Source organism: Girardinichthys multiradiatus, chromosome 9, assembly GCF_021462225.1.
Source record: "Girardinichthys multiradiatus isolate DD_20200921_A chromosome 9, DD_fGirMul_XY1, whole genome shotgun sequence".
Lineage (NCBI taxonomy): Eukaryota > Metazoa > Chordata > Actinopteri > Cyprinodontiformes > Goodeidae > Girardinichthys > Girardinichthys multiradiatus.
The window spans coordinates 30,876,293-30,888,090 of NC_061802.1; the positions used below are offsets into that span (position 1 = coordinate 30,876,293).

The 11,798-nt window shown below is 39.8% G+C and overlaps 1 protein-coding gene across 1 annotated transcript; it reads left to right on the top strand.

Annotated features, from left to right (window-relative positions):
* Positions 1–1,171: 1,171 nt before the first annotated feature.
* Positions 1,172–10,534, top strand: slc35a3a (solute carrier family 35 member A3a). The gene is made up of 8 exons (XM_047373775.1): positions 1,172–1,555; positions 1,666–1,875; positions 3,139–3,293; positions 3,572–3,694; positions 6,026–6,200; positions 7,292–7,410; positions 7,548–7,681; positions 7,772–10,534. Exons 2-8 carry the CDS (start codon positions 1,686–1,688, stop codon positions 7,860–7,862), a joined length of 987 nt encoding a protein of 328 aa, XP_047229731.1. The 5' UTR covers positions 1,172–1,555; positions 1,666–1,685; the 3' UTR covers positions 7,863–10,534.
* Positions 10,535–11,798: the final 1,264 nt, after the last annotated feature.

Below are 11,798 nucleotides of genomic sequence, written 5' to 3' on the forward strand. Positions count from 1 at the left end.
GGATCATCCCACACGTGATATTTTAAAACCATGCTGGGAAAAAGAAAAAAAACAAGTTAAGAGTTTTGGTTGGATTATCAATAATATAGCAGAAGAATTTCAAATATATGAAAAAGAAATAAGTTCAATGTTGCCTTTGCCAGTAGTGCCACCGTGGCTGTTACCAGAAGCAGTGGTGGATATGGCGTTGATGGAAAAGAAAATAGATACGAAATGTAGATTAGATTCAAGTATAATACAAGAATATATAAACAATTACTATCATTATGTCCAGATTTACACAGACGCATCAAAAACAGATGAAAAAATAGGAGTAGCATTTGTAATACCAGAATTTAAAATAAAAGGTACGAAAAAGAATTACAGATGGATTATCAGTATATCCAGGAGAATTATTAGCCATATTGCTAGCAGTGCAGTGGGTGGAGGATATAAAACCATTAAAAACAATCATTTGTTCAGACTCAAGTTCAGCATTATTAAGTTTAAAACATAATCATTCAGAGGGTAGACCAGACATTTTGTTGGAAATAAAACATACTTTATTTAGAATACAAAGAATGGGATTAATATTAGTGTTTTTATGGGTACCAGCACATGTAGGAGTTGGAGGGAATGAGATGGCGGACAGGATAGCAAAGAAGGCGAGAAATATAAGTAAACAGAGAATCAGGAAAGAGTGGCAAAAAAGGTGGGATGAAGAAAAGAAAGGAAGATGGTTTTACAGAATCAACAAGGTAGTAGGAGAAGTAAGAACAGGAAGAAGGAGCAGAAAAGAGGATTAATTACAAGATTAAGATTTGGACATAAAGGACTTAATTCTACATTGTTTAAAATAAAGAAACATAATACAGGAAAATGTGATTATTGTGGAGAGGAGGAAACAATAGAACATGTAATATTGAAGTGTCAGAAATATGAACAAGAAAGAACAATTTTAAGGAGAATTTGAAAGTATTAAAGAAAATTTTATTTTGATAGATACTTTGCAAAGAAGTTTAGGTAGCAAGCATATTCAAATTATAATTAGATTTTTTTTTTTTTACTAAATGAATAAATAGAATTTGATTGTTTAATAGTAAATAAGATTTAAAACCATGAAGAACCACACTCCATACCAGTCGGTGGCGGTAATGCACATCATAAAGTTATTTGCCAACCGCCAAAAATAATACAAGAAGAAGAAGAAGGTACCACAGTCAACCCTTAAGGAAAAAACAAACAAACAAAGAAGAGACGTGAACAAGGAAGTGATCGAGGACCTTCAGAAGCATGAGATTGCTCCTTTAAAGTCCTTTCTGTTGTTTGTACGTGTCTCTTCTGAAGTGTAGTTGAACTGCAATGGCTGTGAGCGTCCTTACGGTCAGTACGGAAAGCCGGAAGGAGTTACGGTGTTAAAAGGACGGGCTGTTGAGGAGCTGCTGTTTTGACAGCTGGGTTTATCCTCCACTGTCTCTCTGAGAGGATCAGTCTGCCACAAACTGAGCTTCAAACTACAAACAGAAGGATCCACTATATGTTGTGGGGAACCTGCGGGGCTGACTTTAAAGAAACGGTGAGATAAATTGTCTGGTTCCTCTTTTCTCACCTGCTCCTGTTTCCAAGTCCTCCTTCCCATCAGTCTGGGTCCTCTTACTGTCTTGTGTTTCCTCTCTGTGCCTGCAGCTTTCCACTGCTCGGCAGCCATGGCGTCAGCCCGGCTGAAGTACCTCTCCCTGGGCGTGCTGGTGTTTCAGACCACCTCGTTGGTGCTCACTATGCGGTACTCCCGCACCCTGCAGGCCGAGGGCCCGCGGTACCTGGCCTCCTCAGCCGTGGTGGTGGCCGAGGTCATGAAGATCCTCGCCTGTGTGCTGCTCGTTTTCAAGGAGCACAGTGAGTGACACTGGGTGCGATGTTCAGAGGTCTTTACCAGCATGAAAGTATTGATTCCAGAGCCGATCCAAAGATGTTCGGGGTCCTACCCAGACTTTGATTTAGGGGCCCCATATTAGCGTCATTTAAACTTTGATGCTTCACTAGAGCCCATTTTGACATCAGTGAGTGTTACGTCTATACATAGACCTGATGTAGACCTATATAAAGTATTGCATCTAGGTTCAGAGCAAACAAAACTCTCCGGTCTTGACTTAGAATTAAAAATCTGTAAGGTTTACAGAAATGTTAAGGAAAAATGCCAAAGGTCAGCTTCTTTGGATTTAGCATGAATGAGTGTCATCCTTTTTGCTGTAGAGGTAATAATATTAATGTGTGGAAAAAAATATATTCTTATTTTTTTTTAGACTAAAACATGTAAAAAACAAGAAACTAGAGGTAATTATAACGTGACAATTAGATATTTTAATTGTAAGGTGTTAGACTTATGAGCTGTGCAGGCTTTACACCGACAGGAAGATATTTTCTGGATATCACCAGAGACAAAGTTATGTTTGTTTTCATGTAATAAAAAGTCAGTTGTTGAGCATGAATCATAACTTCCAACAAGAGCTTCTAGGGTCTCATACAGCGGCAGCATGTCAGTGGATCTGATGTCAACTCACAGTTTCCATCATAACGCAGCGCTAACAGAACGTCTCCAGGGCAGATGAGGAATGGAGTTGGATTAGTATTTGTAAAAGAGCAAAAAAGGTGACAGTAATTCCCTAGCACAGGTATGCATGGCAGGAGTTGACGTATGTTGTTTGCACATAGCAATGTGTGTGGCTCATCTGGTAAAGACGCTATGTCAGTAATCGCTCCTGGGTTAGAACCCAGCTGGCCTTCTGCTTTTCGTCTGCTTCTCATTCTTGTCCAAAGTTTTATGTTTAGACTTGTTATAGACTTCTAAAACTTTTAGACCAAATACAAATCGAGTTTAACCTTGACATCTATGAACAGTTTAGCGGCTCAACGATTGTTATGCCCAATAATCACTCAAAAACTAATGTAACTTCCTCAAATTTTACATTTCTCTTAAAAAAGTTTCACAGTTTCCAGAAACTCTCTTGGAACTAAGAACAGCAACAACTTCATTGTTGCTGCACGCATATGAGGGCAAACAATCCCCACATGCAACCTCATTACTGCATTCATTTTATCCCAGAAAAGCTACTGGATTTCGGTAAAAATGGCTCTCCCTGTTCTGCTGCCATCATCCAGGTTACAGCATCCGAGCTCTGAACAGCATCCTGCGGCAGGAAATCCTTCACAAACCCGTCGATACGCTGAAACTGGCCATCCCGTCTGGGATTTACACGCTGCAGAACAATCTGCTGTACGTCGCCCTGTCCAACCTGGATGCTGCCACATACCAGGTACGACCAAGGGAAAATGGGGACGACTGATAAATCTGTGTTTTATATTAAAAACATTTTCCTCAGAGTGGAGCGCGCGAGCCATATATAGAGGTTTCAGTCCTCAACGCAGCTGTCCCAAGTTGAAGTCCTGACCTCGGCAACCTGTGCAGCATATCTTCCCCCTCTCTTCACCTCACTTCCTTCCTGCCTACTTTCAAATAACAAAAAATAAAGACCCCTAGTGCTGCATAAAATAAAATTCTCCTGTCTTTTTTTTTTTTTTTTTTTTACTTCAGGTAACGTACCAGCTGAAGATCCTGACCACCGCCTTGTTCTCCGTGTCCATGCTGGGCCGCAAGCTGGGTGTCTACCAGTGGCTCTCCTTGTTGGTCCTAATGGCTGGAGTAGCTCTTGTGCAGGTAAAGTAAATTGTTTAGTTTTAGTTTGCTTGAAAAAAGTGGAATAATGTTGCTTTAGTTTCAGTTATCGTTAGGATAACAGCCCTATATAAAGCTAGGCAAAGACTTTGTCGTGCTATATATATTATTTTTGGAGAAAAGCAGTACAGTGATGGAAGCCAACATAGACAAATGTCAGAACTGGAAGTATTACAGTCTCACTGGGTCAAAAAAAAAACCAACTAAACTAATAACAAAGAGTAAAAAAAAAAAAGGTCTTTGGTCCTCTTTTTGCTTTTTTTTTAAGATATGTTTTTCGGCACTAGTGGCCTTTATTTATTTTTTTTGACAGTAGGCAGACAGGAAAGAGGGGTAGAGAGAGGGGGAGACATTCGGTAAATGTCGCCAGGTCCGGGACTCAAACCCGGGACGGCCGCTTCGAGGACTGTAACCTCCATATATGGTCGCGCGCTTAACCCCTACACCATCAGGGCCACGCCTCCTTTTGCTTTTTTGTCACAATGCTTCTTGGAAATAAATCTTATATTTTAATCTTTCCAGCAGACTGAGATTTGTTGCCAAAAAGCTTTGAAACAAGAAAGTAATAATCAGCCAAACACAAGTTTCCTGAGTTTAAGTGCTGGTTTTCAAGCCTCTTTTTAAATGGTTTTTAATATGTTAATATTTGAGTAAAAAGAAATGATCTACATCTTTGTGTCATTATCTTCTATCTGACCAATGTTTCCAAGTATGTGATGAGGCTGATTTTTGGTGGCTTCTGACACTTTTTATAAAGCCTCTGGCCTTTATAAGCTGATCATTATGACCATTTAAAAGTTCTTTAAATGTGAGGCAAAAAAATGTTTTTTGCATCACTTCATCCCGCTCTCTGGCAGTAAAAGTATTGTGGAAGTCATTCCTGCTATGCTTGATGATGAAGTGGAGGAACACGACTGTGATCTTTATCAGCTCATCACCTGAAGGTTTTATTGTGTTTATTCTTGGCAGCAGACTCCAAATTCAAACAATGAGAAAGGAAAGACTATAAATGCCGCAATTGTCTGGTTTTCCATATGCCTTTTATTCTTGTCTGGATATTATTTTTCACCCAGACTGTCCAAATAAATCATATTTTTATCTAGAACAAAACTTATTCTAGATTCTGTCATAAAACTAATTCTCTTTTTGTTTAATTGGGGAAAAAATATTATAGCTCCAAAATATTTGTTTCTCTGCTCCACTGCTCCTTATCTCCCTTTTTTGTCTGTTAGCACCTTTTTCCAGCTTAGAGCAGCACATAGAGCACAAAGAACAGTTTTCTCACAACTCAGCAAAACTGTGAAGATGCCGGCGTATGAATTTCAGACGCCTAGGGTTATAAATCTAAGGACCAGGCTGTGAATATATGAGACTAGGGTTGGAGCCTTTTCTATCAGGTATATGTTGGCTGATCCAAAGCACAGACTTGTGATTCAATCTGTATTGTTTGATTAGTCTCCTTTTACTTTCATATTGGCCAGGTGTTACTATAAGGCATCCATTTGAATTTAATACATGATTATTTGCATTGGTGGAGCTCTGAGTGTTTTCTTTTTCCAGATTTATGCTTTTTTACACATCTGCAGAAAACACGATTTTTCTCGACCATTTGTAAATCTGTTAGCTCAACTTCTCAGTCGCCAAACTTAAAATGAGCTCTACAGGAGTTTATCTGGGATAAACATAAGGTGAAGCTGGGCTGTAACAAAGGGAACAAGCAGTGTTAGCCCAGATGGACCCGACCGTGAGCACAGTGTGCAATACATCTGTGACCATCTGCTTCTGTTACGTAAAGTGGAAAACTGAAATGAAGCCTTACATTATAATGAAGTGGTTGTGTTTTTGTATCATAGTCTCTTATACTGCATTTTTCCATCCAGTAAAATATCTCGAATTTCCTGCTCTGTTTTGTAGTTTTTAACTTTAACAAGTTTATGCTGAGGTGAAGATCATCTCAGGTTCACAACTTGACCCACATTGAAGTTTTGCAAAACAAATTGTCTGTCTTCATGTTTTTAACTTCTTTTTTTTTTTTAAAGATATGTTTTTCGGCACTAGTGGCCTTTATTTTGTATTTTTTGACAGTAGGCAGACAGGAAAGAGGGGTAGAGAGAGGGGGAGACATTCGGTAAATGTCGCCAGGTCCGGGACTCAAACCCGGGACGGCCGCTTCGAGGACTGTAGCGTCTGCATATGGTCGCGTGCTTCGCCCCTACACCATCAGCGCCGCAACCATGTTTCCAACTTCTAAAACAACCCGTGCGTGAGGGAAAGACATGCTTAAATCGGACTGTTTTTTGTTTGTACTTACAGTGGCCCTCTGAGTCTGCCGCGGCCCCAGAGAAGGAGGCCCTCTCTGCAGGCTCCCAGTTCGTCGGGGTCACAGCAGTCCTGGTCGCGTGCTGTTCCAGCGGGTTTGCCGGTGTCTACTTTGAGAAGATCCTAAAGGAGAGCAAACAGAGCGTGTGGGTCCGCAACATCCAGCTCGGTCAGTGGAGCATCGTACACAGAGTTATGGGAAATCAGAACAGATCATTACTGGGGTATACTGCTGTATGGTGTTGCTGCTGCACATGTCTTGATGTAGGCACCACTTCCATAGACTGTATCCAAAGTTAAAACCGAGGCAGCTGGGTTTTCTTTCCCTACTATAAATTTCCGTTAGGACAAATGTTCCTGTTGGGTTTATTTTTACCGTGCAACATGTGAGGCATGTGCTCAAGCTCCTGTGACTCCTCCTGGGAGCTCAAAGCTTTTTCACCTGTATTAAACATTTGAGGCAGGAGTCTGTACTGCTGACTTTGTGTTTTTTTTTTGTTTTAAGACCATGAAACCCAAGCTACTTTTTTGGCCCCAGTAAAAATCAATTCATTCAATTCAAATTCAAAAATACTTTATTCACCCCAAAGGGAAATCAAATGTTGTAACTCATAATATGCAGGTTTCTTCAAAGAGCTGTTGCTTAAAGAGATGCTGATGGCTGTGGGCAGGAAGGATCTCCTGTAGAAGTCTGTCTTACAGCAGATCTAAAGAGGCCTCTGACTGAAGAAACTGTGTTTTTGTACAACAGTCTCAGGAAGCGGATATTCAGGGTAAACATACTTTAATGCTCTCCAATGGCTAAACTTGTTTACCGTCAACAAACTTCTTGGCTTTAAATAGCTTTCAACACTTAAAGGTCTATGCCCACAGAAGCATGAAACCCCGTTATGATTGCAGATTTTTTACATTATTATTCTCTCCTTTAAAACTTATACAAAAGTTAACTCGCAAAAATAATCTTGAGACTTTCCTGGAAGATTAATTAATTAATCAATTTCCCTCCACCAACAGGTGGCACTAGTCATGCGGTTCACACAATTTTAAGGTTTTAAAAATCCTAAACTATAAATTACAGCAATCAAACTTGTTTTTTATTTTTTGGTTTTCAAAACAAATGTTGTGCCTCAGACCAGAGTTCAGGTCTGAGCAAGCTAGGACTTACTTAAGAGGGCAGTTTTCGAATGATTTTTTACCAAAAATAAATAAATAAATATATATATTCTTCTTTTTATTGTTTGTGTGTGTTTATACCTCCAGGGATGTTCGGCCTCGTGTTTGGCCTTTTTGGGATGCTAGCCTACGATGGGGAGAGGGTCAGGGAGTCGGGGATGTTTCAGGGATACAACACAATCACCTGGACTGTCGTAGCCCTGCAGGTAACTCTTTCTCCTCTACCAAGAGATCTCATGTGCGATTTACCCACAAGCACATCCACTTTTGTTGAAAAGACCCTGTCAGCCCCTTCAGGTCGGGCCTTTGTCCATCTGTGCCTGTGTATTTGTTGTTTCTCCAGGCGCTGGGTGGTCTGGTCATAGCAGCGGTCATCAAGTATGCAGACAACATCCTGAAAGGCTTTGCCACGTCACTCTCCATCATCCTTTCCACTCTTATATCCTACTTCTTGCTGCAGGACTTTGACCCCTCAAGGTAAAGGAAACTGTCCTTTTTTTTCCCGTATGTCGTGTTTGTTTTATTTGGTAATCTCAGTTTCTGAAGCTGATTGTTTTGTTTCCATAGTGTGTTCTTCCTCGGGGCAGTTTTGGTCATCGCCGCCACTTTCCTGTATGGCTATGAAGGCAAGCCACCCGCCAACCCCAGCAGGGCATAGGCGGACTCAACAGCGGCATTAGGAGGTCCTGTTGAAGCCTCAAGATTGCGTGGAGGAGAAATGACAGAGAGAGTGGTGAGGGGATGGAAGAAGGGGAAGTCATCGCATATTGTAAGCTGGGAAAGGAAAGGCAAGCACAACACTGTGGTTGGACTCACACCGAAAGTGCCTCACTTCTGAAGGAGAAGCAATATGAGGAAAAAAAAGAAAACTCGAGTGTGTTTTTCTTTCCTCTCTTTTTACTGGAGCAGAGATCCTGCACCAGAGTGCAGAGTCCTGGCTGCCACGTCTACAAGAAAAGGACAGAGTGATTATGTTCATGAAGGACCAGTTTGACAACCAGTAACTGTTAACTGCCACGTCAGACACACCCATGCAGTAAATGATTGCAGAGGAAGAGGGCTCCTCTTCAGCCACAGTATTTATTGCTCGTTTTGTCCATGTTCGTGTTTACCTTCTGGAAGCAAACGTTCAGCCCTGATGTGAGACATTGTTTTTCACACCAGTAAACTCTGACAGGTAAAATAACTTTGACTGAAATGCTCCAGTGTAGTTCAGCTGTTGCGACCTTTACGGAGACTTGAAATATTAATGCCCTTCACACTTTATGGCACCCTTAATAAATATGGGGAAAAAAAGGTTTAACATAAATGAGACTAATTTTTCTCTGAGCAAGTTTTAAAAATCAACCCTTTAATTTAAGCGGATTTATTAGAGAAAAAAATCCTACATTATTTTTCTAAAATCCCTATTATTCAATTTAAAAATAAATGCAATCCTTTATGTTTCCATGACATTTTAATATGACTTTACACTGATGCCCTTTTCTTTAAGCCACTCTTCAAAATGGGAAACACTGGAAAACATGTCATTCATGGAAGACACCTATGTGATGATCTTTATCAGTTGCTAAAAGGCTTGTAGAAAGTAGCTTCTTGCTAACATAATAAATAAAAACAATAATTAAAAAGATTAAATCAGCTGGGACTGGAATGAACAAGGCTGTACTTTTATTTTACCACTTTATTGTCTAAAAGCAATCTCTTTGACATCATTAAGCCTTTTTATACTACAGTCACAAGCACAAACATAGTTTGCTAAAGTCTCCCGGGATTAAAATTGAAACCTTGTGGCCCCCAGATAAACCAGATGAGACTGGGGGTTTTCCACTGCAAATGTTGCAGGGGTGAAACAGAAGATATAAATGTTGAAAAGCACCTCAGGATCTGTGATGCTGTGGGCCTGTTTCGCTTTTAAAGGGCCTGGGAACCTTGTTAGCATGCATAGCATCATGGATTCTACCAGTGAACTGGAATTAGGTCAACATCAGATCTTTCAACAGGTTAGTGATGTTAACCATATGGTCATATGAACACAGAGATGGTTCACCAAAAAGACAAGCTTTCTTCTTTATGCCCAGCTCCACAAACCTAAAACCTGTAGAAAACCTGTTTGGAGAGCTGAGAAGAAGAAAGCATAAGGGAGGACCCAGGGCGATCTAGAGAGATGACCTCTCTCTGTATGCTTCAGCCTTCAGGAAGTGATGCCCTTTTGGTAAAAGGCGGGTTCAACGTATGAACAGCAGGGGTGGAAACAATGAGTTTGTGAAAAACTATTATTTTGTAACATTTCCCACTGAAGACGTTTACTTGAATCAAAGGTTAGATTTCTCAAAATCTCCTTCATTTGAGGGCTTTTTACGTATCTTCACCAGGGTGCCAGTCAGGATGAAAGGTGCTTTATACACGTTTGAGGAGATGAGTCTTAAGACACTAGTGGTTGCAGCGATCCTACCTTATGTTTTCTAAATGATGGCTTTCTTTCTTCAGCTACACTCAGTAAAAGGTCTTTGTCACCATACTCGGAGGGGTTCAGTGACAGGAGAGTTACCCTGACATTCTCAGCCAGCTGGATTTAGCTGTAAATGGACTGAATTTATATAGTGCTTTTCCAGTCATACAGACCACTCAAAGTGCTTTACACTAGCGCCACATTCACCCAATCGCACTCACTAACGCTCACACATTCATACACCGATACGCAGATCGGTAGGCAACTTGAGGTTAAGTGCCTTGCCCAGGGGCACATCGACATATGGCAGGAGGAAGCTGGAATCAAACCCACGACTATTTGGAATAAAATGTTTCATTATTGAATGAACCCAACAGGTTCTGTAACACCATTTAAAGGAAAACCTGGTGATTTAATGAATTATGGAACGTGGGAAAAGCAACCTGAATCAGTCTTTTGTTTTAGGCTTAGGTTTACATTGTTTCTTTAGACCAATGATGATGGAAAGCTCTTATGTTTTGGAGGTATATTCTGCTGTGGCTGAACAATCAAAAACTGAATCTGCTGAGGGTATTTATGATTTAATGTTTGTTGGCTTTTTGTTTTGTTTTTCTGAGCTACTTTGGGATAAAGCGGGTATAATTATTACGTTTATTTTAATTGTCCACATGTGAAGCTTTTATAGAAGGACACAGTGTCTAACTTAAGAGTGTGGACTACTGTGTGGCTCCTGTTTGAACTTTCCTGCTGTGCTACACATATGAACAGGTATATTCAGACTGGAATGTATTAAAACACATTATACTGGTGACAGTCTAGTGGGATTTTTCTGTTTTTGTGTTGACAATCAGGAAGAAATTAAAGGTGCTGCTTAAATGCTTTTTTTTGAATGAATATTTGTTTTATATTTTTGTTCTGTTGTTTACCATTTCTAAGCAGGATGTATGAACTTTGACCCAAGTATTTTCCAGGTCTGGATACATATAAATGGAGTGATGTATGGTAAACGGATTGAGTTTAATTAGTTTGTCCAGTCATATTGGCCACTCAACAAGCTTTACACTAGAGCCACATTCACTCACTGCATATTGGTAGGTAACTTAAGATTAAGTGCCTTGCCCAGGCCACATCAACTTGTTGCAGGAGGAAACTGGAATTGAACCCACAACATTTGGATTTCAAGACAACTACTTTTCCCACTGAGCCACAGTCACCATATAAATGTCAAAATTTTCCTTCTTTACTTCCTTTCTTTGTTAGTTTCTTCCTTTATTCTTTGTTTCCTCACTTGTTTTCTTCCCTTCTCCTTTCTACTTTACGTTTTTCCTTACTTTTACTTCTTTTGTTCCACCATTCTTTTCCCTTTCTTTTGACCTTGTTTCTTTTCATTCCTTCCTCTTTTTCATTATAATTATTTTATTATTTCCCATCTACACTCTTCTTTCCTTCTTTGTTTTCTAGAAACTTTTATTCTTTCTTTCCTTACATTTCGCTTACCTCCCTACTTTACTTTATCTATTTCCTCTCTCCTTACTCCATTCTTTGATTAGTTAAGTTTTTCATTCTATATTTATTCAGTTGTGCCAACTCCGAGGGAAGAATGTCTGGAAACCATGAACTAGATTATTCTAAGATGTGGAGAGGAGTCAGGCCTGGATGCTTCTTTGTTTTCAGAAAAGAGTAATTTTCTATCTTTTTTTGGACTGTTTTCAGATTAGTAAGACTAGAACCAGTTTCTTCTTTGTGTGTCTTTTAGAAGAACCTTTGGTTTCTAGGGGAGCTCGATTAGATGCCCGGGATCTGGGCAGATTTCCTTACTGACAAAGACTGGTTGAGAAAAAGGTTTGTCCAAATCAGATAAAATTGTGAATCTGACTGGAATGAATTGAAAACCTGACTTTTGTTGAAAGGAAGATGTTGGAGCAGAGATTGGAGATGGGGCATACCTTTTTGCAGGAGTGTTAAATATTGATTCTGCTGGAGTGGAGGGTCGTGAATCAGGAAAAATGGAAGATTATATAAAATATTTGAGGATTTAATAAAGACAACTAAATAGAACAACAGATAATGTTTGAAACAAGAATCCTTTATTTCCTTCTCTCCTTTTGCCTTTACTTTCTTCCTTCTGTCATTACGTTCTTGTTT